This window comes from Lonchura striata, chromosome 5, assembly GCF_050655825.1.
Source record: "Lonchura striata isolate lonStrDom1 chromosome 5, ASM5065582v1, whole genome shotgun sequence".
Classification (NCBI taxonomy): Eukaryota; Metazoa; Chordata; class Aves; order Passeriformes; family Estrildidae; genus Lonchura; species Lonchura striata.
The window spans coordinates 10,622,147-10,648,688 of NC_140707.1; the positions used below are offsets into that span (position 1 = coordinate 10,622,147).

Below are 26,542 nucleotides of genomic sequence, written 5' to 3' on the forward strand. Positions count from 1 at the left end.
TAGAAAGGGGACAAAGATACTTCTGTTAAGTGCTTATTTTCTGTTTCTGTTTTTATTCTGTATGGATGCCTCAGAGAGCGAGGTTATTTGAAGAAAGTAAAAGAGAAATACTTACTTGTATGTCCAGTGTTTATTGCAGCTAAATTTTGCTTCCATGTAAAAATGATACTTCCGTCTGAGTTTGAAGATGGAAAATGCATCCTTCACTTGTGTGAAGCATAAACTTGATAACTGTCTTGGCAAGTGAGGAGGGTGGTGAGTGCAATGGGACTTGATAACCTTTTGCAGATGGAGACCTGAATTTCTATGAAACTATTGGATCGAAGAATGCTTTGAAAATAAATGATTGTGAGAATAGCAATGCAAACAGATGTGTGAAGGGTCCCTTCCTGACAGATTTAATGTGGGCTAACGGAAAGGACTGGTAAATCAAGGTTGAGGGTTTAGTAACAATGAAGTGCAATGACTGTTTTCTTCCAGAAATTTTACTGGAGAGGTAAAAACCTTCTATTAGCCAGCTGATATACCTGAAAAAACCAGATTAATACTTGAGTCATTTCACTTCCATTGTCATACACATTTTTTGATTGCATTCTTACAGCAATGACAAATCATGATAACTCTTTACAGTGTATCTCTTACATTTCTTTTTAGAGTAATATTTATCTTTTCAATGAAAAATACTTCAGGGGGAACTATTTTCCAAGTTTGTGTGTCCAATTAATATTATTTCCTAGCAGTGATCACTCCATTGTGCAGTTCACTATGACAGTGGAAGTGGGAAATCACTGTGATAATCGGTGATAAGGGGCAAGTGCTTTTGGAGCAGTGCATACATAACAAAGCACAGAGTACTGTGAATCTGACATTTCAGTACAAGCAGGAACTTGCACAATTGTAACAAACTTCCAAACAAGAGCATGCAGAGCTTGGTAGCCATAAGGGTGTTTGCCGTGCTGGGTGTATTTTTGATATAAGAATTACATGCTGTGTCAATTCATCTGTTTGAAAGTTAAATTTTATAAAAAGAAACCTTAAGGCAGTAATCTCTCCGATTGCCGTGCTTGTTTAGGATAAGCTTATGTAAACTGAAGACATATATGTAAGGCTTTTTGAGATAAGAATCTACATTCCAGCAAGCAGTAATTATACAATAAACAATTAACTGTTCAGATAAATACCATGTTCTTTATTGAAAGACAGATTCATTTTTGAGGTTGCGGTTGCGTTAACTATGAGCTGGGAGTTTGTATAAAAAAAAAAGCACCATCCTATACTTAGAGTGTTCTACCATGCCCAGCATTACTAGAATTCTGAGGTTCTAGTAATTTCACAGTGTTTCTGAGTGCTGAAGTCTAGGGATTATTTTGTATCTCAGTGCTAATTCTAGCACCCTCCTTGTTACAAAGTCTTTGTCCAAGTTTGTTTTACAAGTTACTTTTATCTTCCAGAGGATTCTGCCTTTGGTCTGCGGGCTTGTGTGTGTTACGCTGTCTTGTGGTATTTGTGTGCACTGTACCTGCCCTTTACAAAAAAAGTTGTTTATTGTAGAGGAGTGAAGAGAGGGGAAATTAATCACAATCTTCACCGAACAACTGGAATAAATAGAAATTTAAAATAAAACAAACAACAAAAGCAAAAACAAACAAAAAACCCTCACAACAAATTTTTTAATTTTCAGGTGATTAATTAAAGTTCATCCCCTTTTGGGTGATGACCTTTTACAATTAAGAGGAGGAATGAAGTTATATTGCTTGATATACTGTACTGGGTTTGGGGTCTCTGGAAGAGTTTTTGCTGCTAAGTGTAGCCCCAATTGCCTGGAACACCACCAGGGTGCCTCTCTGTACCTGAAACTACAGAATGGAAAAAGGGAGCTGTGCTGCTGTAGGACTTTAGAGTTTGCCTTTAAAACATATATGAAAGAGAAGTCAGCATCACATACTTTTATATAGGTACAAGCTTTAAGTAAACTTGCAAGAAAACCTAAATACTACCTACTGCTGTTGCAAGAAAGTTTCCATAAGCTCAGCATTTTTGAGTGAAGATGATTCTTGCAGACTGTGTGTGGGCTGCCATACTTCATTTTAGAAACTTTTCTCGTGTAGTGCTTTTTATTTATTAAAAAGACCTGAAGAAAGCTTCATGTCTCTCAAGTTCTGTGTTTGGGGTTTTTTTCCCCAGCTATGCAAGTTTATTCGAAAACTTCAAACCACCTAAACTTTAAAATTTTTCTTGTGAAAATACTTGTACTTCAGTTGGCTTTATTACTTGCATGATGTTTTATGTGCAGAACACTGTTGCAATTTTTTTTTGGTCTGGAAATAATACAAATTGTTTAATGCTATAAATAAAAAAATAATCTACAGTGTCATGCAATTGTCTGCCAGTTGTCCATAGCAGTGATGCAAATATTTAGATTTCAGTCAGCATATAATAGAAATCAGTTGCTGTTGCATAGTGTTGAACTGCACAAAGATCTGTCCTCTACAGCATAAGCACGGGGATCTGCTGACTCTGAATTTAGGTTTGGCAATCCTCTAAATTGCATTTACTGCTGTGAAAGGTGTTAAAGTGCTAGCCAATGAGCACAACTGAGAAGAGCAGTAGCTGAGATTTTTTGTTTTTTCAAAGGATTTTGGTTCATTCTTTATGCTTGTGCAGTAGCCTGGCATGCTGACTGTGGAGCATTGCTGAAGTGGAAAATGCATCCCCCTGATAGTACATCTCAGGCAGGAAAGTCCTGCATAGACAGGCTCTTGCTGGTTCATGGTGTGTGCAGGTCCCAATGCTCTAAGAGGCTCATCTGGCTCCTCTCATGTCTCAATGGAAATGAAGTAACCCCAGAAATGTTGCCAGTTTTTATATTATTTGGTATCTTCTATGAAATTTTCCCATGATGTCATGATTCCTGGCATGGAGAGTTTAATTTTTCCTGATGCAGAGTGCCTGCCCCTCATCCCTGGGGATAAAAGATAAGGGCAGGCAGCAGGGAGGGCTGTGGGTTTCCTTGTTTGGGTTGTTTTGGCATTTGTTTACACTTGAATTTTGAAATTAAAGCAGTCTCACATGTGCACTGGACTAAATAGCTGCTACCTATACTAAACTTAGTGTCCAAAAACAAGAAAAGAAGAAGGTGAATGGTTACTTGGTCATGCTGGCCTTCATTTTCTTCCATTTGACAGGTGGTATGCGAAACTGAGTCTGGGGAAGCTTGACAGTTTTGGGATTTTGTTTTGCTTCCCCTTCTGTTTTCTGCTTTTTAAACTGGAAATCATTAGGGCTTTTGGCAAGTTCCTAAGGTTGCTTGGTGTTTAGATTGCATTTATTTATTTTCTGCATTATTGGTTTTGCATGTACGCAGACAATATATATTTTATGTGTGCTTCCATTAAGCCTGATTGAAACATCATGTTAATTTAAGTGACGCACTTAAAAATGTTAAATAAAAGCTGTGAATCATTAACTTGCATTTAATGCTAGGAGATCTGAAGATGGATTTGTCACTGATTTCACTGTCAGTTTTATTAAATTGTACCAAAAGGATCAAAATCTTTTTAAAAACTATTGCTCCTACAGCTTCCTAGTCATTCCAGTCTTTTAATTAAATGAGGTCCTGTAAGTTTTAATGGAATTAAAAATGGAAATGTTAAAGTGGGCATGTATTCATAGTTATTTGCTTTGCAGACTTTCTATCGGTAAAACATTACAAAAAGTGCCCAGAGTATTTCTTACAGTTGAACTCTGTCTTTCTGACCTAGTCCTTTATAAACTTTTCTGTGGTCAGCTTTGATTTTTGTAAGGTTTTTCCCCACTCTAAACACTTTGGCTTTTTGGGTTTCAGTAGTACTTTTTTTTTCTGCTTAACATTTTTTGTGATATTCTAGCAGAACTAGATCTGTCTGATCTTGGGCTTTTGTTTTCCTGTATTTCTGTAAATTTTTGGCTTGTCATTGAAATGTCATAATTGTTCTTTGTTCCTATAGCTGTACATTTTGTTAATAATATTTAATTTCTTCCTTAGTTTAAGCTATGGAGGAGGACATTCATCACATTCAGAAACAGACCTTCACAGACAGACATACACAGCTTCTCATCAGCTTCCTGGATACTCACCTACACAACATCCTGCTGGTAACTGTCCATGTCATGAGAATGCTGCTTAAATAGCTTCAGAGGAGAGAGAAAAAACAAACCAACTGTTACGTAATTTAGATTAAAGTTAATGAATTTTATAATCAAAGGGAGTTTGTCATATAAGTGGTGGCAACTGGTATTAGAAAAACTGAGTGTTAAAGCTGTTAGCTTTTTATCAAAATGTTGTAAGTAGTAAGGAAAATATCAAGGCAGGTTATATGTTTTTTGAAAAAGCTGCACTTTTTCTTTCAAATACAGCTTTTCAGGATTTGGTCTATGCACAAGGGCAAATGTTGTGTGCTTCCAAGCCAGTAGCAGAAATGCTGCCAGCTCCTCCAGATTAAAGCAAACAGCAGAACTGATGTGAACTGGAGCATGCTGCTGCTGGTACTACCATGTGTAGTGAGACCCTGCTGCGGAAAAGTTAAAATTCATTTAAAATGTAGCAGTGGCTTAGGCTGCATTACAGCTGAATTGTGGTCAGTCTTTGATCCTGAGGAAATCCTCTCTCTGGATCCCCCCTGAAGATGGGGCCTGACCTCTTCATGCTCACTTTGCAAACCAGGTTCAAAGAAAAGTGTTTGAGCTCATGTGCTGACTGGAATTTGTATGTCCTGGCCAGGTCCTTGATCAGGGCGATGGAGGGTTGGAATTGCAGTCTTGACATAATCTCTGTTACTCACAACTCTGGATCTCACCAGTGCTTCCTATTGAGCCCTCTGCTATGGAAAGGTCTGAGCGATGGGAAATACATGAAGGTGTTATTGAAAACCAAAACCCCTTTTCATGTGCCAGTCCTAGAGATGTATCCAAACTTCCATAAGCTGCCCAAAAGGGAGAAACTGGATATAGAAAAGTTAACATGTTTCAGGAGGAATTCTGAATGTTTACCCAGGTGAAAATAGAACAGTGAATCTTCAGATTCAGATAAGGGAAGCATTTTACTCGTGTACCTAAATACTGTTATAAGCATCATATTTGACATACATTTAATAATAGGTTTTAAATGTATACTGAAGTTTCAATTTATAGTTGTAATACTGCATAACACTGTGTTAAACACTGAAAAATCAATGTCCTTTACATTGCTAATATTTCATGAGATGGGTTTTTTGTGAATTATGAACATATATGTTTGTTATTTGACTTTACTTCTTTGAAGTTCATCTGAATTACCTGTTTTGTTTCATTTCCCTCCACTATCATCTAGGTCTTTCAGGAATATTTGATACCAGTATGCACAGTGCTGGAGGTAACACTAAGGAAACTTCTTCAGTTATGAATTTTCTCTCTGCTATTGAGTCTCGTACTGCTCAGGCAGTCTCTTCAGGATCTACCCTTTTACCACAATTCAGGGCTCCTTCGTGGCAGACAGGTGAACATTTTCTCTTTAAATAAAATTTTGTCATTGTTACATTGAATGTTTGGGAGGATTTGAAATGAAAATATTCTGACTAACTGAAAAGACTGCATGTTTTCTACCTCTTTTACATCTCAATATTTAAAATTTCAAAACCAATTAAATTATGTTAGTGTAAGATTTATATGAGCAGAAGTTCTGGTTGTTTAGAAGGAATTTAGATGGATAGGGTATTAATTTGTCTGACGAGTTAAATTTATTTCCCCAGCTTTGTTTGGAATTAGTCTCACTAACACTATAAGCATTTTCAGGCACACTACCTATACCTCCTAGCCAATCTTTCACTCTCAAACTCTGCTTCCCATGGTAGTTCTTCTGTGATATTAGTGCTAAAATCTATGGGTATCTTTGGCCCCTTTGTACACAGAAGTAATGAGCAAGGTGTTCTCAAAAAGAAGGCCTGAGGTGCATGTGACATAGAAATAAGGGATCTAATTTACAACTGAACAAACGTGCCATCTCTTTTGGCAGACAGACTGCCTTCCACAAACCTCCCCCATCTGTCAAGCCTTCTGTGCAGAGCAGGAAACTGCAGATTTTGAGCTCACTGTAGACAGTTGCACCAAGATAAGTGTTGCTGTTGCATCTGTGGGTAGCTTCAAGTTCTGGTTAATCTTAGGGAGTGATTATGCAGCTGTGCAGTGAATTGGATCTATCCACTGATCTGGCAGAAAATGTTTGAGTGGCTTTTGTCCTTTGGTGGGATGGCTTTCCTCTGTATCAGCAGGCTGATCTGTGTCTCTGTGCAGCTGTATGATTGCTGTTCTGATCTGGGGAGGAGGCACAAGGTAGCAAGAGTGGAGCAGTCCTTTTTTTGACATTTGGGTAATGTGCAGCTGCATACTGGGAAGAGCTGCACAAATTGTTGAGAATAGATACTGTGGCTTTTAACTCACTATTGACAAAAAGCAGACATGTGGGAGCACAGATGAAGATGCACAATGGTAGTCTGGCAAACTTAATATCAGTCAGTTATGAGTTTAGAGTTATGATGACCCATTCTCACATCAGAATATCAGCTGGGAAGAAATTTTTTTTCCTCCTTGTCCTAGCATTTTATCCATTGCGTCCTGCCTAACAGTGAACTTTGAAGAAGGGGGAGATGTGCTGTGGGTGAGGTTTGATGTTAGTACCAATGGTTGGGAGATTTCTCAGTACTCATTACTAAGAACTCATCACTAAGCCCATTTTTCAACATTACCAGCTCTCTGAGCTTTCTGCTGTCCTTTAATACTTTTGCTGCTTTTCTGTAACCCTTGATCATCCCAAGTGTCTATTGAGAGCTTTATCTTCACAAACCTCTTTGAGGGAAAGCAAAGCAAGGGCTCTTCACTCTGCAAGGTGACTTTTTTTTAGAAGTTTCTTACTTTGGGCTTTTCTCCAAACTCCACACTGCTGATTTTAGGGGAAAAAAGAAGAATGTTGTGTTTGTTATATTTGTGTTTGTTATATTTGATCTGTGTTATCAGTGTTCTGATTTCTTAGGGTAGTGAGGGTGTGCCTGTGCATGTAACTTAGTACCTTTGCCATGCCTTTTGTCTGCTCCTGAACAAATATTAGAATATAAAGCCCAACAGTTCTGCCGTAGTAGTGCTCCTGTGACTGGCTCTTGTCTGGTTTAAGAAGTTAGGGGCATATTTGGAAGGGTTTTGATTTATGGAAGAGAAAGGTAAAATACAGGTTAGATGAGAAATGAACATCTGCAGTTAAAACGGGTTTAAATTCTTTCCTTTCTTTGAGACTTCCAGATGGCCCTTCCTTTGTGTTAGCAGTAGGGATCAGTAAAAGAGAACCCAGTTGTACATGATGATGCAGTTTTTTAGAATAGGGAGGGAAAGTGCATTAAAGCACTGATTATGCTTTCTCACTCAGAAAGACCTTATTGTTGACTAAGGAAAAATACCTTGGCATTCCTTCACTATCACATCTCTTCATATCAGTTTGTCTTGAACTGAAAGGGAGAAACAAAGAATTTATTTCTCAGCTTCACCTGAAACTTCAAAAGCAATTGTATGATTAAGTTGCAGTCAACTTAAGAAGACTTACTGTATTCTAAAATGAAATATTTTTTTAACTGAAGTATTTGTTTCAAAACAAGCTCTATTTACTGAGAATTTATATGTATTTTTAAGTTATGCTAAGCTAAAAAGCATTTTAAGTGTGCAAGAAGAATCAAAAAAAGGTCAAATCAGTCTACTGATTTTAATTTGTTCCAATTTGCATACCCTGGTAAATTTCCCAGAGGAAACGGATTCCTTTACAAGAGTTTTAAGTTTAAGAATAAACTTGCCTTCTTTGCTTTTCTTGGTAGACTTTGGAAACAGTACACAAACTTCACCAGTGTCTGCAAGTTACAGGGTGAGAAGCAGAGTGAATGATTACAGGGTTACAGGGTGAATGATACGGATCACTGCCCTAAGCCTCAGATCTTGCAAGGGAATTTCATATTCCTGTTTCAGCTGGAGTAGTGTTTTCTGTTGAGAAATCTTGTTTAAGCCAGGGTGTCATACTGGTGGCTGGATGCAAATAAGAAATATGCTTTTCAGTTTAATAGTTGCTACTGCACCATGCAGATAATTGCTCTCTGAGGATATTTGGGACTCTCACTTCAGAAAGTATACAAAATATATTTATTGATTGTATTGAAAGTCAAACCCCTCCTCTAAGAAAATGAATTGCAGATTAGCTATTTCACTGCATGCTCTGAAATGCTTCCCATAAAGTGAGTTACAAAGTTATTGGTGAGGATAACTCCAGGAGATGGGATTGCTCCTTAAATTGTGTATGTATTACAACTGCTAAGGTGTAATTTTGTCTTTTTACTGTTTATTAAAGGTGGCCAGGGCTTTTGATCAGTTCTTTTTAAAGTGAAATAAAAAAATAAAAAAGAGCCTTCCATTTCAAAGCAGAATTAATCTTGTACAATTCTTTTTATCAACAATTTGCATCTTAAGGATATGAGGTTTTCCCTCAGCAATTTACTGCAGGTATAGAGTTCGGCATTCTAAAAAAATCCTGCACTTTCATTTTGAAAATCACCCGCAATAAATGCCTCCCTATGCATGTTTGGGTTTTTTTAAAGGGTGGTGATTCTAAAGAACATTATGTTTGTAAGTGCTGTAAGAGCTTGCAGTTAAATGACTTACAGAAATGCAATGTTGTTACTTTTAAAGCTCCCTTATGCTCCTTTTTCCTTCTTGTTTTGTTTTTTCCAGGTATGCATTCCTCGACAGCCACAGAACTATTTGTTACTGGAGCTCTGCCAACCTCTGGAACATTTCCACCAACCTCTGCTTTGTCAGCGTATCAGCATCCCAACACCTTCAGCAGCAGAAACTTTGCTACTACCCCTTCTCTTACTCTTCAAGATGCCACATTCAGTGCTACATCCAACGGTCTCTTAAGTCCCCATGATCCCTTATTACAGATTAAAACATCCCAAGGCACTGTTCCAACCGCTCTGACCTTCGAGCGCCTGGGCAGCTCTGTTCTGAGTACCAGCGTACCCCCCCAGTCGTCAACGTATCGTTCTGCTCAAGAATCTGCGCCCCATCTTTTGCAGCCTCAATTCAGTTTGTTGCCTTCGACCCTTGGAGGAGCCCAGCAGGTGTCTCAGGCCTACAGCACATCTGTCTTCACTGGTTCCACTGCTTCCATGGACAGAGCACTTCAGCGAGAATGTAGTGTTATTAAACACCACCAGCGGCCTTCGAGTACTCAGTCTGTCCAGCCTCAGCTGGCTGTTTCACAGCATTCCTTACACAGCTATTTAACAAGTACAAGTGGAGTTAACTTTCAGGATACATCTAGGCACTCAGCATTATCCTGCAGTCCAGTTGGAGATGTTACTCAGGTGAGCAATGGAGGACCACAGCAGAAGACTTCTCAAGTCACAGTGGAACTTGCTCAGTCATACACATCTGCAATTCCATCGCCCGGTTTTCAGTCTGCTTCCACTGCAAAAGTGAAAAATTGTTCCATGAAGCAGTCTCCGAGGTCAACAAAGACCCCCAAACCTCAGAGTGTAGCTCCCACCGTGCAGACACAAAGCTATGCCAAAACTGCACAAAACCAGAGTTCTGTCATTACAGGCCAAGCACAGATCTATTCTACGGCGCAGCTGCCCAGCCTCTTGTCGGTCAGTCAGTCCCAAAATTACGTCTCGTGCCAGGCTCAGAATGTGCCACCTGTCAGCCACTCACAGGATTTCTCATCCGGTAAGGTTGAGAAGCTGCCCTCACTGTATAAAACATTGACTTTTTCTGGGCAATCGCAAGCTATTACTTCTGACAGTCAGACTCTAAGTTACTCCTCAGAGGAACAGGTATTGACCTCCGTTCCAAATGAGAACTACTCTGGGCAAATGAGGGAACTTTCTTCAGTCAGCCAAGCTCAGAACTACTCTTCTAGTCACTCTCAGGGTTTATCTCCAGTTACCCAGTCCCAAGTTAATTTTTCATCTCAATCACAAGTTTTAGCAGCTGTTAGTCCTTCAGAAAGCTATTCTTCAGGGCAGTCTTTAACATTAACGTCGCCTTCTCTTTCCTTTAATGCCTCTCCTCGGGTACAAACTCTTCCAGCCTCGAGCCCTAATCAAAGCTATATATCTTTACATTCTTCTCAGAACTCTCAGTCACAAGAATCCTCCTCTCCACAGTCTCAAAAGTTTTTGCCATCTGTCCAGTCTCCTTTTGCATCCCCAGCTCATTCCCAGACACTGCAGAACAACAGACCTTCCTCAGAAACAAAGTCCTATGTTAAAAGGAAGTCTGACTCTAACTTGTACGCCTCGTCGAAACAGGAGGAGGAATTATCAATGCAGGACATGCAGGCATTGCAACAGCAAGCTACTCTTGAATCTTCCACTCAAAGCCTAACAGAGGAGGAGATCAATGCTCAGGACGCATCCTATAGGGTCTCAAAAGCAAATGACAGATACTCTCAAAGTGTAATCAGAAGCAACTCTCGTCTTGAAGATCAAGTTGTTGGACTTACTCTTCAAGGAACAAAAAAAGATGAAAGAATGGTCAGTTCTGTGGAGCAGCTTTCCCAACACATTGGCCATATCAGCAGCCTAAGCCACGATATCAAAAAGACAGCAAATTTAATGCGAACAGCGCAGGGAACTGTGAGTGCTAAAGACCTAAACCAACAGCATTCCCTTATGCATAAGGTACATGAGAGTAAAGCTCCAGAGCAGCAGGGCCAAGTCATTAGCACGCCAGCACAGGTGCAGCCTCATGCTTTAAGACATGGCCATCAGCTGTGCTTGCCCAGTGCACAGGTACTGCTGGAGTCAGCCTGTGACTTGCAGATTCTTCACCAGTCAATCCTGCAATCGAGTTTAGGACAAGCAAAGGCATCACCACAAGTGCAAAGAATACAGAGTCCTCAGCAGGTGGCACATCCATTTCTTCAGATGGATGGTCACATTGTTCAAAGTAATGGGGGTCATTCTCAGCAGCAGCTTCACAGTCAGAATTCAGAAGTAATGAAAATGGACATTTCTGAGTCTTCAAAACCACTACAGCAGCATTTGACAGCAAAAGATCATTTTACTCAAACAAATCAACATGATGCAAAAAATCAATTTGTTTCTCTTAGTTCAATGTGCTTCCCAGAATCTATGCTTCTCAGCGATGAGAGGAATATATTATCCAATGTGGATGACATCTTAGCAGCAACAGCAGCAGCCTGTGGAGTGACACCATCTGACTTTGCCAAATCAGCCTCTAATGAAGAGGAAATCCAAACTGTTGAAAACAGTGAGGAGTCCAAAACGCAGTTCCGATCTTTGGATTCCAGACATGTGTCTTCTGTTTTCAGCGCCTCACCTACTGTAGTTGGAAAGCCAGCAAGCAGAAATAATATTTCTCTGAATGGAGGCCAAATTACCCTGAATCTTACCCCAGTGTCAACAATACAGACAAAAACTGTGAACCTGGATCAGCAGCACCTTGAAACTTCTGATCAGAGTGTACCAATAAGAATGACCTCACCCACCCTTGGTCCTGGTCAAGAAGAGCAGGAGACTGTTCGGGTGAAGAAACAATCTAGCATCAGTCACGAATCTGAAGAAGATAATGATGCTTCTGTTGATGGTACACTGAATGCAAGGGAGACAGAGTTTGTTTCAAGTGGTAGGAGCCTAAGTGAGGAAAGTGCTGCTTCAGAGAATGATTTTAATGTGGGTGGTGATGATGGTACAGTAGCAGGCAACCAGTCAAAGGTTCCTTTGCAGCCGCTGTCTGTGCCTCAAAGTGCAGATGGAGCCATTAATAGAACTGAAGAAGAATGCCAAGATTTAACTCAAGGAAACCTTCAGAAGAAAAAAAGCAAAGGAAAAAGCCAAAACAAAAATGCTGCAGAAGATGACAGTGCAACTCAGAAACAGGTAAAAAGAAGTGGACAGTGTAAGCGTCAAAATTCAAGAGGAAATGATGCATGTTTCACATACTCTTCTCCTGTTTCTGAAGGTTGTTATGATACTTACCAACATCAGGAAAGAATGAGGCAAAAAATTAAAGAAGTTGAAGAAAAACAGCCTGAAGTCAGAACAGGATTTATTGCATCTTTTTTAGACTTTCTAAAATCTGGGCCTAGGCAACAGTTTTCTACTCCAGCTGTACGAATGCCAAACAGGACTAGGAGACCAGTCACACAAATAGTTCGTTCCCCTTGCCTGCAGCCCTCTGCAAAGCCTCAGCCAGCAGCAGCACCACCTGTGGCTACTGAGGTCAGTGGAGAAAGTCCAACCAAAAAAGCCGACGAGGAACTTAAGAAAAATTTAGAAACGTTGCCTTCGTTTTCTTCTGATGAAGATGATTCTGTGGGTGGTAACCATGATCTTCAAAAGAGCATCTCTACTGCATTGTCAGCCCTGGATGAAACATCTGACAAAAAGATGAAATCAGGTAAAATGGTTACTGCAGGTGCATATGTTGAAGGAGATGTTTGTAGCTGAGGGGACAAAATAAAAGAATGATTTTATCTATCTTCAGGGAAAGGTTTTTATTTGGTTTGGTTTTGGCCACAATTAAGAGTTTTCTTCACAAGGTGTGTTGACTATGGACTAAAATAGTGTTTTCCACAGTTAGAAAATATGTAAATAAACTTTTTCATGCTTCAGATAGAACTAATGCCAAAGAGTTCTTTTAGCCTGGAGTTGGAATAATGTGTATGTTCTCTTCAATTCTGGCTTGGAACGCTGAATATGATTTTCATCTGGGAACATCAACAAAACATATCAGAAGTTCTAAACCTATTTTTAAGAAAATTCTAGCAAGAGAATATATTAATAATTGCCATCAGCAGTTGATAAGTTCTTGCTCGGTAAACATTCATTTTCTGTGATGATGAAGTTGTACTGGATATGTGTGTGAAACAACTTTTGCTCTTGTAAACTGCACTCACTTGCTTCTTGTAAACTGCTACTCATGGCCCAAGGTAGGAGTCATTTGAGCCATACTGAGCAGGGCTGTTGTAGCTCCGTGTGTGTTGATAGGTTGCTAACAAAAGAACAAAATCTGGGAAGGATTAGTTTGGGCAGGGAGGGACAGGCAGAAACCACTGATCACAGTAGTAATTAGTTTTTCACAAACGTTTCAGTTTCAGTTGTGTTACATCCATGCTGTACATCCATGTTCAACTGATGGTGCTTTGTTTTGAAGTATTTTCAGCACACAAAATGTTTTTGCCTGGGCATTTCTCTTCAGTAAAGATTTATTTTTTTCCCCCTCCTGCTCTGGTAAGCAATTAGAAACTATCCAGCCAATCACATAATTGTACTAATTCCAGAGGAATACCATTGTCTTCCAAAATAATCAAAGGGAAAAAATGAAACATTTCTTTAACTCTTCACAGGATTGAGAGCCTGTGACCCATAAGCTGATTCTTAACAAGAGAGAATGAAGTAATTGTTTCCCATTTTAGATTAAAGGAGAGAGGGAGATTTTTTTTTTTTCCCTCTAGGTGTGACATGATTTACTGAAAAATACATAGCAAATTTAATCTTGAATTGTAATAATCACACCTTAGATACTGGGAAAATATTGCAGAATACGTGAGATGCTGAACAATACTTTATCTTAATTACTATTCTGTTTTTTTCTGTGGCTATTTCTATGCAATTATGTTAAGTGCATGCATTTCAAAAAGGCTGTTACAGAGGATGAAGTTCCTTCTGTCTTTCAGTTGAATATATATTTCAAACAAGAAAGCAGTGATTACTTTTCTTCCCAGAAAGCTGAAATCTGGACAGTGCCATGGTGTGAACCTCTTGCTGAAGTTTGTTAATTTTAGTAAGCCATTTCTGTGTACAATGTCCAAAGAAATTTTTTTTTTTTTTTTTTTTGGGAGAACATTTCCATTGGTGTTTTATGTGCAGTGATTTCTTTTACAACATTGTTGTATCTTTTTTGTTATCCATAAGGATGTAATATTAGGTTACCAATTTCTTTAATTCACCTTCCTGTTTTGTGACATAACAGATTGTACAAGATGCTTAATAATGACATCTTTCTTCCTTTTTTGCTGGTGTTTTGCAAGTTTTCTAGTAATACCCTCTTCTGTCTGTTTTTGCAAATAAGTATAGACAGACAAATATTTAAACATAGTCTTTTGTTGATAGTATTAAGTAGTACATGTGCCTTTATGTGCTGTTCTGATAAATATGTAAATATACCTGAGCAACTAATAATGGTGTGGCTAATTAAAGTTGTCAAAGCTATCTCTCACTGAAGAGATAGAACATATTTGCAGTAATGTGGGGTGATGTATCTGGAAGAACATATTTCACATTTCAAATTAACAATTTTATTGAATGGATTTAATGAATCTTCACTTAGTTGGTATATAGCTTTTGTATTGACACTTTAATTTGACATTTAACTCATTTGTTTGGAGTCACTTTTGTTAAAGTTATTTTGTTAATGTTGTATTTTCTTTTATATATTTTTTTAAGTGAAAATTGCAACAATTAGCAGTGATTGTAGCAAAACTGTGAAGTGGTTTAAGTTTCCTGAGTGATATTAGTAATTATGTTACAGTTAATATAACTTGATTTCTTTTAGATCAGCAAGTCAACGTTAAATATGCATAGAAGACTGTAAAGTAATATCTAAAAAGGATTCTAATTTTTTTCAGGTGGGAAAGAATAATTTTGAAAGGTGGGACTTCTCTTTGGCTCTTTGGAATAGAGGAGGAAAGGAATGTTCTTTTCCCTTCTTTGTTTTGTATCATCAGTTCTCATTGCTCACCTCTGTTAATATTAAAAATCATTAGGCTATTGCTCAAGTTTTAATCTGGAACTTCCAGTTACATTATCACAAAATATAAGTTGTAAGTGTCCAAAAGTCACACAGAAAGTTTTCATGTTTCATGTATATTTCTCTTTCTGTAATCCAATTTCAAAAGACTTACCAGCAGATAACAAGATTCAGTGTTGTAATAATAACAATACTGTTGTATTTAGTTATTGTCACAAAGTATAACAGTATTACCTGGTGATCATGTCTGCAACTATCAAATTGTTTTCCAAAGCATTCAGTTTTGTTAATTCCAGATGCTAACAGATGTAGCAGTTTAATACAAACAGAGGTATATTAGCTACAGTGTTCTGGTTTTGCTTAAGATTTAGTTGTGGTAAAGTACTGCTTCTATTTTAACTCCTAGAACAGGTGTTTTTCCTAGAATAGTTGCTTTTAATATAAATTGTAACAGAAAAGGAGAAAAGTCTAACTCCATATTACATTGCTAATCCTCAATAATTTAACTGAAATTTGGATTTTTTTTCTTCAGAAACTGAAAAAGTGACAGTTGTTACTGCTGCTGCCACCACCACCAGCACTGCAGTAAAGCAGGAATCTCCACAGACAACTGCTCCTGTAGGCAATGTGCAGGAGAAAATGAATCCAGCTGACCCCTTAAAAGTAGCTCAACAGGATGCTGTGACTTCAGAACAATTGGCAAAAATGCAGGAGACTGTTGCAATAGAAGGATGTACTGATGAGGAGAATATGGACAGTGAAGGAGAGGGGATGTACAGAGAACGTGACGAATTTGTAGTAAAGATTGAAGATATAGAGACACTAAAGGTAATCTGAATATTTGCTGGGGGGGAAACTCAGCACAAAACCCCTGCATATGAATTTAGCCTCAAGGAACTACCAGAAGAGGAAAGGCTGCAGATTAGTTTTCACTTTCTATTCTGTTATTCCCTGACTGCTGCCAAAATGCCTTAAAGGTGTTTTTCTAGCACAGATTATAAACATGTTTTGAATGTGCATGACCCACTTTATGCTGCATACATAATAAAGTAAATATGTGTGCTGGTAACCTCTGTTAGAACTTGGAATTACCTACTTTAATATTCAAAAGCATAAATTTTTCAAAGGCGCTTGACTACTTTTGGGGTTTTTTTTTAGATAGGAGTTGACTTTCAAGTGTAACTTTGCAAAAGAACTTGAATAGAATTAGCTTCTGGGGTTTTTTTAAGAGGTTCTGATTTGTATTTCAACAAGAAATTATTGTTATAAGCAACCAGTACAACTCTTCACATGAGTGTATGTGAATTTTCTTGTTGTCTTTGATTGTTTGGTTTGGTTTTGTTGCTTGACCTTTTCAATGCTTCTGCATGTTAACCTTTCCTTTTGTTGCTATCATAGCCAGCAATATTCTTACTCTTAGAAAATTCCTAATATTTTTGATTACTTGTCTCTGTGCTCATCCTCTTTAGCTGCAGTTTTAAATTAAGTAATGCAGCTTTGTTACATAAGACAAGTGTTATCAGTTTGAAATATTCTTTTGTCACTTATAAAATGGATTCAGTTATGTTAGGAGAAATTTTGAATTTTAAGTTTGTCAGTTCAGGAGTCATGAAAAAGTAATCAGTGTTTGACTACATTTTCCAAAAGGCTTTTTTTGAGTTAGTAGTTTGTTTGTAGGATCTACAGAAAATTCTCATTCAATTGATAATTAAAAATTTGCCTTGATGCAAACAGAATTTAATAATTATAGTGTTGGAATTTTAAAATACTTATTTCCATTTTATCCTTGGGTAATTTCATCAAAAAATGTGATGCACAAACACATTTCTGAAAGAAAAATAAGCACTGTTTTTAGCAAACAATTTTTATGTTCTTCCAGGTTGCTTTGCAGACAGGAAAAGAGCCCCCAGCTATCTGGAAAGTACAGAAGGCTTTATTGCAGAAGTTTGTTCCTGAAGTGCGTGACGGACACAGAGAGTTTGCTGCTACTAACAGTGTGAGTCCTTAAAATTCCTTGGAAAGCCTCATGGGAGCTGCTTTCCTTCATGGCAGGCTAGAAAACGAAATAGATTGTGATTCTGGCATACATGCTTAGCAATCATCCTAGAGGGGAAAACCCCCTCCAACCCAAACTCTCCCTAAAGACATCTGTGGAATGATTTTTCTGCTTTCCAACACGGGGTCTTTGCTAACATTTTGGCTGTGTAAGGAACAAGTTTTCCTGACCAGAATAAAACCAGTGTAAAAAAGCTTTTGAATCAACTGCTTTCTGCAATATGAGTGATACAGAGAGGATACAGTTTTAACAGGCAGCCTTTCACCAGGTAGATGCTCTTGGGATAACACATATGGAGAATAAGATAAAGGGAGAAAAAGAAGCCCAGAGTATCTTCCCTTATCATATTGTCTTCAGTTTTAATTATTATCTGTCAATCTGATGGAGAATTTTGTTTAAATTATAGATGCTGTAGAGTGGCTTCTTGTTGTATTTAAACATGGGGGAATTTAAACTGATTTTTTTTCTTTAGGATTGATATTTTTACTTGTTAAAACTGACAAATTTTACTTAACATAAACAGTTGTTGTGGTTTGTTTTTTTTTTCCTTTTAGTATCTTGGGTACTTTGGGGATGCAAAGACAAAATACAAACGAGTGTATGTGAAGTTTGTTGAAAATGCTAACAAAAAGGAATACGTCAGAGTATGCTCAAAAAAACCACGAATCAAGCCTGTCCAGTCTGCAAGGTATTTTATTTCAATTTGTTTTTCATTTTGCTACATTATTTTCATATTAAGAACACACCTGTTTTAATAAACAAAAGTTATAACTTTTTCAAGAATATTCATTGTGCTTTAATATGGAAACTGAGAACTGTCTGGTTTGCTTTAAGAAATTAAATATAAATTACTGCCTTGTCTTCCCTACTCTGTTCTGTTCCATAATGAGTTATTTTGGAGGTGTTAGGGTTCTCCATGCTATTTCTATGTCATCCTTTGCCCTACAAGCCTGCTAGTGTACTGATTTTAATTTCTGTGTTGTTTTCTCATATCATGTGGACTTTGCTAATTAGGTAGTTTTTTTCTGGATTGCTTTAATGACCATTCTGTCCTGGTATACTGGAAGTGCCATGCTTTCTTCAAAATCCTGGGAAGTAAATTTAAAGACAGATGTTCATGACAGTGCTCTTCATTCAGGAAAACATTGGAGTTTTAATTCTAGTTTGCTCTCAAAAAAAGCAGTGCCATCAGATAATCAATTTTATGAAATAATCCTGTTCTACTAAATATAGCTGGGATTTTGATGCTCCGTTTTTCTTGGGCTGTAGAAGACTGTTCCAGTAACTGTTCTTCCAGTGCTCTGAAGCAACCCCCTCTTTTAACAAAACATGATTGTGATGAGCTTGTTATGCTTCTACTGTTCTCTCAACACTGCTTTGGGCTTTTCTTTCTGTTTGTACTGTTTGCATGTTGTATTTCTGGAGAAATCAGTCAGATCCCACCTCTGTGTGTTTCACTGAGCTCATTAAGGGAGGTCTTTCAATTTTCCATTGCTCTCATCCTTCTACTACCTGTTGTCTCCATCCATTGTGGTTTGAAGTCTCCATTTCTGACAGATGTCTAGAATTATTCTCAGTGTTCCAGAAGGTATTGACAATGATTCTGCTGTACATATCACTGCTTTCCCACATTGACAAAACTCCTCTTTAGCACTTCCCAAGACTGTATTCCCTGCTATGCTCTCAAAACTGTATTGTGTTATTAGTCCTAAAGTACAGAACTTTGTGTTTCTAAATTAACATTCCTGTTTGCTTCCTGTTTTGAGGGATGGGAAGAGAAAGGCATTGTTTGGTCAAGTATTATTTCAAAAATATAGTAGTATATAAAATAGGTATGACCTAATACCCAGTTACAGTGAAATAAGTGTATATAATCAGTGGGGAGTATATTCTGGTTAAATAAGATTATAGCTATTTTATTACTGCCAAAACTTGTGTGGTAATTATATTCATAAACATTCTCCTCATAATATTGCAGGACTATTCACTGCAAACCTAGTAATAGCAACATCAAACCCCCTGATCCACCAACACCAAAACCAGCAGCAACAAAAGTCTCTTCTGTGAAACCCAAAGCTAAACAGCCAAAGGTAAAGGCTGAACCACCACCAAAGAAAAGGAAAAAGTGGAAAGAAGAATTTTCGTCTTCCCAGTCTGATTCTTCACCTGAGGCCCAGAGTGAAGAAGATGGTGAGATACTGTTGCTGGCATCTAGGCCCTTTTGAACTTAACTGAGAAGAGTATTGTAAAATTACATTTTTTGATGTTGCACATTTTTCTGTACAAGCCTCAGAAATAAAATATAAAATCTGATACCATGCCCTGCAAAATGAGTTTCTTAAAATTTCTCAGTTGCTGTTGGTGTATAAACAAATGTGTACAGTTTAATTTATTTCAAATGTAATTTATCTACATAAATATCTATTTTATCACTTGCTGTCTATGACGGGTGCAATTGTAGGAAGAGAAGCCAATTTGATTTTTAAATACATCTTAAGAATGAGATTCTTCATTAGTTTTCCATTGCAACTGAACATCATGTCTAAAATACCATTCCTGTAGTGTTTGCCTGTGTGCAGATGTGGGCAGAATTCAGATGGTGCTGTTGTTTTTTCAGAACCCAACGAGAAATAGCAGTTGACTTTTTGACTGCTCCATTGCTTGTCTGAATGCCAGCTGTTCAAATGTAGCCTGCTGAGCAGACTTGCTATTAAGACATTCATAGAACATTGAGATTCAATGTTTGCAGGAACTCTCCAGAATAAAAAGGGATTTCTGAAGTTCACGGTGTTTATAGGGGTTACCTGTGGTAGCAGATTCACAGTGCATTTTGCATGGTTCCATTTCCTGTATGTTTGACACAAAGCTTTGTATATTGCTCATACTTTATTATTGCTGCAGTTCTAAAGCATCCTGGTGACTTTTAAATATAGATACACTATCACAGGTGTACTGGCACACTGCCTCTGTGAGAACAGCACCTTTCAAATATTTTTCAAGCAAACTTGCCCAAGTAACACTGTCCATATTTAAGACCTCAAGTAACCTTGTGGTTATGGTCATCCCTGAGGAAGTTTAACAGCCTTGCTGGCTGAATCACTGCAAGATCCTGGTGTCAGACCTTCAGCCTACAAAAAGCTGCAGAATGCTTACTAGTACTGATGGCTACTCCATGTACATGTTAAAATTGCTATCTATGAAAAAAATAAAAGTTTCCTCAGAGTAAGCATAAGTATGCCTATATTGCTACATTAATAAAATTTTTTTACTTTTTTTTTTTCAGTTTAAAAATTAGATGTGATAGACTTCAGTGATATGTAGGCTCTAAGTGACACTAATACTCAGAAATTCTTTTTCCTGTTGGATGAGTTCAAATTTTGTCATTTTGGGGAGGTACTTGCCTTGAAGTGAAAATTAGGGCACTTAGGGGGTACTTCACTTGACTGAAGTTATGAATTTTCCTGTTTCTCTTGACTTTCACCTACAATAATAGGAAAATGTTTAAATTCCTTAAAATATAATCTAAATGCTGATAGTTAAAACATTCAACCATTTGTACCATATTTAGTGTCCGCCCCTGTTTTTGGTAGTTCATTGCAATTGACTGCACTGAATTTTCATCTCTTGGGGTACCAGTAGAGGTCACTTGTGTTTTAAGAAAGAAACCTTCAGTTATGAAGAACACAAGTGTTTCTAGGATATTGAAGGGAAAAAATTCATAATGTCCTGTTTATTTTTCAGAGGTTGTACCTCCAGCTCCACTTGTTACTCGCTTTTTGAATACCAGAGCTATGAAAGAGACTTTCAAGAGCTACATGGAGTTGCTTGTTAGCATTGCCTTGGATCCAGACACAATGCAAGCCTTAGAAAAGAGCAATGGTACAGTATGTTTAACATTTGTGTGTTCTTACTAGATTTTATGATTATTAATCAGTAAAGCGAGTGTTCTTTTTAAAAAAACTCACAAACCTAACAAAATTCAGGTTACATAACCTCATCTGAAGAATCTACACGTGTTATGTGTATATGTAGTTTTTTGCATTATCTCTTTGAACAATCAAAGTAACTTGGAAATACTGTTTTGTCTTTTTTTTTCTGCATTGGAATTTTGCTGTGAATGTCAGAATTGAGCTATTTTTTCCTACAGTTACTGTACTTCAAACCTTAGCAAACATTAATCTAAAATTACAGGATTTCCAGTGTGTTTGCTTTCTTATGAAGAAATAGGCATATAATTATAAGTAGATATGTTTCCTCCTACTTCTAAAAATTTGGCTTTTCAAATTCTGAAATCTTGAAATCCTGATCAAAGAAAATTATATTAATGCACACTTTTTCTTTGAAGACAAAATATTTGGATTTGTTTATCCTAGTAGACTCCAGGGTACAACTCAAAACTCCTATTTCTCAAAATTTAGTAATACACTCACGTTGAAAGATAAAGGTTCCAAAAGATAAATCATTTCATGTATTATTTAGCTGCAAGCTGTTATTTTGTACTACATTCCGTTTGCCTGTGTTTAAAAAAAAAAAATCATTTCTAGCCTCTCCTCTCCTGCCTCTCTTGATTTGAGTGTGAATCAGTGCTTATCTCAAGACTTCAGAGCCATGCATTATGTCAGTAGTCCCACTAAAATCAAAGTAATTGACTTTAGAAATGAAATGCTCCATATTGAGCTGTAAGTTTTCACTGCTGGCCACATGCCTAAGTTCAGCTTTATATTGTGCAAGTCAGAGTGGTTTATCAGATAACTTTTATCAGTAAGCACTTTCCTCAAAGATTTTGTAATAAATGCCAGCAGGACCATTTCTTGTAAAATGGAATAACAAATGTCAAAACCACATACTTGTCTTCATAAAACTGCCAGCTGTATTGCACAGAAGAGGCTTATGTAGGAATTGGTGTAACATTGTCTCCAATATTTATGTTCTGCATTGCTCTATCTTAATTTTTCCTTGCAGCAAAGTCAGAGAAAGAGCAGGATTTCAGTCAGCAATTAAACTTGATGCTATCTACACCAGCTTAGTGGGTTGATAAAAAAAATCTTTTTCTCTCACATTTGAAATTAGCTTATGTGCTAATTGCTTTATTTTTTACTTTTCACGTTGTATATTAATGGATCAAAGTATAGCATGAGTATGAATCTCATTATTGTGCATCTCTTAATAATCAACTGTTGTGGGTTTTTAATGTGTCTTTTAGATGAGCTACTTTTGCCTCACATGAGAAAGATTGATGGAATGCTGAATGACAACAGGAAAAGGCTGCTTTCCAAGTTACGCTTGGATCACGCTTTCAAGGTATTCTTTCAAATTCTAGGCTTTGAATAAAACCTGGTGGTTTGGGTAAATCACTGAATTCATGCCATGCAGGCACAGCTTAAAACCCATTTGTAACAGAAGTTAATATGGATTGGAAAGAGATGCTATAAATTTGTAAGTTTGTATGTGGCACTTGGAGAACATTTTGGGATGGAGGGGTTTGTACTGCAAAAGTAAAGTTCTAGTTTTACTCCCCATGCTTTCTGGTTTGTTCTCAAGCATTTTTTCCTTTAAGCTTTTCAAGTTTGCCAAAAGAAAATATGTTTCCTGTCCTTCTAGATCTTTTGGTTAAGTGACTGTATTGCCTAAAAATAAACTTTTACATGAAACAGCTATGCTGTGGAGCAGATGTCTGAACCTCTTTGAAGTAGAGAACATGATCAGAGGAGTTTAAAACTAGGATAGAGGGATGCAAGAACAACTCATTTGTGTGCTCTTTCATGTATCTTCAGCATGGAAGGCTGAGAAAAGTGTGGATAACAAGCCCATATTACAGCAGCTTTGACGTGGTAATAAAAAAACAGGTCTGGATGTGGCCAGGAAAGAGAGAAGCCGTACCATCTCAGTAGAGAGAAGGTAAACAGGAGGATAATCACTGTGCTTCCTACTGTTCCCACCCACCCTCTCAGCAGCAATGCAGAGCTTGCAAGTGCAGGAAGGTGATTTCCATTCATGGAGTCATGTAGGTTAGAAAAGATCGATTCCAGCTGTTAACTCAGCATTGCCAAACCTGACCCAAAGTGCCACCACATCTGCTGCACGTGTTTCAGAGACCTCCAGTGCTGGTGACTCCACCACTTCCCTGGGCAGCCTGATCCAGTTCTTCATAACCCTCCTGGTGAAGAAATCTTTCATAATATCCACTCTAAATCTCCCATTGCCTCTTGTGTTACTGCTTGGGAATAAGACACCCTTTTGTCAGTGTCTATAATCAGACTGATTATTTGTTGTAACAGTTTTGAGGCCAACAACAGTAAAGCAGGCCTGACTATAAACCCTGTCACCAAACTTGCTCTTTGCCTCTCTTTCCCTGACCCCCTTTCCTCTGTACTGTCCCACAGCACAGAGACACTTGGAGAATGAATGCTGTTCTTTGTACTGCTGTGAGCTTATATTTGAGAACTAGGTGAGGAGAGAGATAACAGACTTGAAAGTTCTGCCTTTTCCGTCATGAAACCTTTTCCCCCATTCCATTTCTGGTAAATTTTGTGGGACATAAGGTGGCTTTGTTTCAGGGAAGTGACCACTATCAACCAGAGAAACAGCTATAATTCACATGATTCTTGAACTTTTACAATGTTAGTTATGCTGTTTTCCCAACAGCTGAAGAATTTGTACCTCCTTGAACAGAACTGCTTGTGGCTTACTCCTTATAGTAAAAAGGCCCAGAGAGGGCTGTATAACCAATAGCTTCAGAGAGGTAGCATGTGTTAACCCTCCATTTCTGTTTTTCTGTTGTGGTAAGAATTTTGTGTTAGTAGTTATTTATATAGATACCTTTTTTTGACTTGTCTGTGCACAGAAGATAGACCAGTTAAGGGAAGATACAAATTTTTAGACTTGCAATTACATTCACAGTACACAAAAAGTGAGAGGTAGTCACACTTGACTTTTTCCTAATTTAAGTGGGAAAAGCTACTACAATTCTCTGTAATACCGACATGTAATTAAGCTGGAGTTCATTGAGTTCATTGTGAATACAATAGCTTTGCTGTGTGTTCACTTAGCAGGAGATTATGTGTCATAATTCTAAAGTTAACTTCAGACTGTATTCCATCATATCTGAAAGATGTTAATGGAGTTAATGGACATAAGGAAGGGATCTGCTTGTGGTTCATCTGCAGGATAGAAAACATTTTCTGTTTTTCTTCTGATGTGACAAATGCCAACTTGTGCCACCCTTGGATCAATGTCTTGGAAAAAAAATGAAATGCCTACTTGTCATCATAAGTGCTTGGGTTGGTTAGGAAAATGTGTTAAAAATGTGTTTGATGCTCTTTAAGAAACAGCAGGTTTCTGTTCCACCTTTAATGAAATAATCAGTTCATATATTAGAGTTGAGTGAAGCACCGAAGAAAGCAATAAGTTAAAAGTATAATTTGTCATTCACTGATATCATACAGTTTGAATGTTTTTATTGTACTGCATTGATGGGCATGGATGAATTTAATACTGTTTTTCCCCTGGATGCAGTTAATATGGAATATGTTAGCAATGTATTACAAACCAAAGCAGACACTGAAGTTAGCAGTCAGTGTTTGTAGTTTTGCCTGTAACATTTTTCATAGTTCTAACAGTTTATTGCATCCTTTGGGTAATAGTTGTTAGAAACAAAATTATGAAATATTATTGTTGCTTTAGTTGAAGCTCAGTAAGTGAAGCATCTCAGCTGAATTGTGTAAACTTTATTTGAAAACAATTATGTGTCTCATGCTCCCAAAGATGCAGTCATCACCAGTATTTACTTCTACATTCCAGTTCACATTTGTCAGTTGTAGGTCACTGGTGTGGCCATGGAACTGTTCTGGTTCTTAGAAATTCTCCAGAGGAAGCCAGAAGTGGCCAGAGCCCCTTGACACTCCAAATCAGCCTTGAGGAAGGCTGTTATAGTGGATAGCAAAACTAAATAATTCAAACCTGTGTCAGTTGTTCCACTTTGAAAGGATTGCAAGGACTGGATATGGACAGATTGGCTGGTCAAAGTTACTGCTACTGGTCAAGGTTAACTGTGCAAGTAAATCTCTTAATAGCTGTTTACTGAGAGGTTTGATTAATAAAGTAAAAAATGTGTGATATGAATAAAGATCTAATCAATTACAGACAGGTGAGGTTGTTGTAGTCAGGTACTGTTTGTTAAAAGAAAATATAAAAATGGAGTCAACTTCATATTTAACCCAGTTGGTCACAGTAAGGCCCTTAAGCTGCAGCTTTTATTAATTTTTCCATATGTGTATTTTTCTGCCTCATACTGGAGTGTAATACAAAGATGCATGTTTATTTAATGTGAAACATTTTTTTTTCAGGGCCAGATTATGTAGCATAGCAGTACTATTTCAAAGCAGCTGCTAAGATAATGCTGTATTTGTTCAACAAAATTGTATTCAAATTTACTCAAACAAATAATGTAGAATTGAAGCTGACAGAAATGCAGTTCATTCTCATGAGTTAAAATGTCTTCAACTTGTACTTTTTTGAACCAGCCTTCTATTTCACTCTTCATCTTACAGATCTGATGATATGCAATTAGTTTGTAATTTGCAAAATCTGGGGCAAAATCTATGGAGATATTTAGGCATTTGATCCCCACATGCCTGACTATGCATTAAATACTTTAAAATCTTCAAGTAACTTAGCCTTAGAAATTCTTGGGTAGAAATGGATTGGAAAACAATTTAGAAGTTAAAAATTGCCCTATGGAGCTTTTTCCCCTCTCTCTTTCTAGTGAGAGAATCACAGATGTCAACCTGATGTAGAGTGAAAGGATCTGCTGGTCTTGAAAAATTACAATAGTCAGAAACAGGTGGTTGTGCTTTCCAAGCCAGATTTGGTTGTATAATCTGATAAAGACACTTTATCAGGTCTTTGTGGAAGAATAATTTTTTTCGTAATAGACTGCACTCTAATCTTTTCAAAATAAAAAGGCCAGTTTCTCATCAATGTGGCCATTCTTGATTTTTTCATAATCCTTTGTCTTTATATGCTCTGTTCAAGAATGCTTTGGAAAACTTTCCTGAACTGACAGTGGTCACTCGTGACTCCAAGACAAAGTGTGGAGGGGCATCTGTGTCTAAGATCAAAATGAATGGTAAAGCTTACAACAAGAAAACACTGAGGGCTTCTAAATCAACCACTAAATCAGCACAGGTGAGTGTTCACAGGGTTTGTTGCTGGCACCATCTGACTTCTGCTATGACAACCATATTGATATAAAACACTGCTGGTTTGGTTGGTTGATCAAAATATAAAATCTTTGAGAGAGGTGCTTTTTCTGTAACAAGGAAAGGTTAAAAACCAACAGTTAAAGGAGTACATTAAATCATTATTATAATTAATATGTGAAATGTAGTTTGTCAGCTTCCTGGGCTGTTGCTGGAGCAGCAAAAATTTGCCTTCACCATTGCTGCTGTAGATCATAATAAGTCATATAATAATAATGTATATAATAATCATAATACAGTTTCTTACACTTGCTGCAAAGTAAATGATACAATGGCTTCTAGATCAAAAATTTAATAAAAATAGTGTTAACCCTGTAAAATCTGAGATCAGATAACACTTGTTAAAAATTGAGTTCTATCTTGTTCCATTCCTCATTTTCAATGGCAAAATGAAGCTGTATAT

General features: G+C 37.4%; 1 protein-coding gene across 2 annotated transcripts in view; it reads left to right on the forward strand.

Moving 5' to 3' along the window:
• Positions 1-26,542, forward strand: part of QSER1 (glutamine and serine rich 1) — a 41,260-nt gene that overhangs the window by 12,301 nt on the left and 2,417 nt on the right. For both annotated transcript variants that reach the window (XM_021527604.4, XM_021527605.4), the window contains exons 2-11: positions 4,025-4,134; positions 5,348-5,512; positions 8,773-12,471; positions 15,356-15,651; positions 16,703-16,819; positions 17,434-17,567; positions 18,858-19,069; positions 20,621-20,758; positions 22,083-22,180; positions 25,913-26,065. In XM_021527604.4, coding sequence (XP_021383279.3) covers positions 4,025-4,134; positions 5,348-5,512; positions 8,773-12,471; positions 15,356-15,651; positions 16,703-16,819; positions 17,434-17,567; positions 18,858-19,069; positions 20,621-20,758; positions 22,083-22,180; positions 25,913-26,065 — 5,122 coding nt within the window. The remainder of the gene's footprint in view (positions 1-4,024; positions 4,135-5,347; positions 5,513-8,772; positions 12,472-15,355; positions 15,652-16,702; positions 16,820-17,433; positions 17,568-18,857; positions 19,070-20,620; positions 20,759-22,082; positions 22,181-25,912; positions 26,066-26,542) is intronic.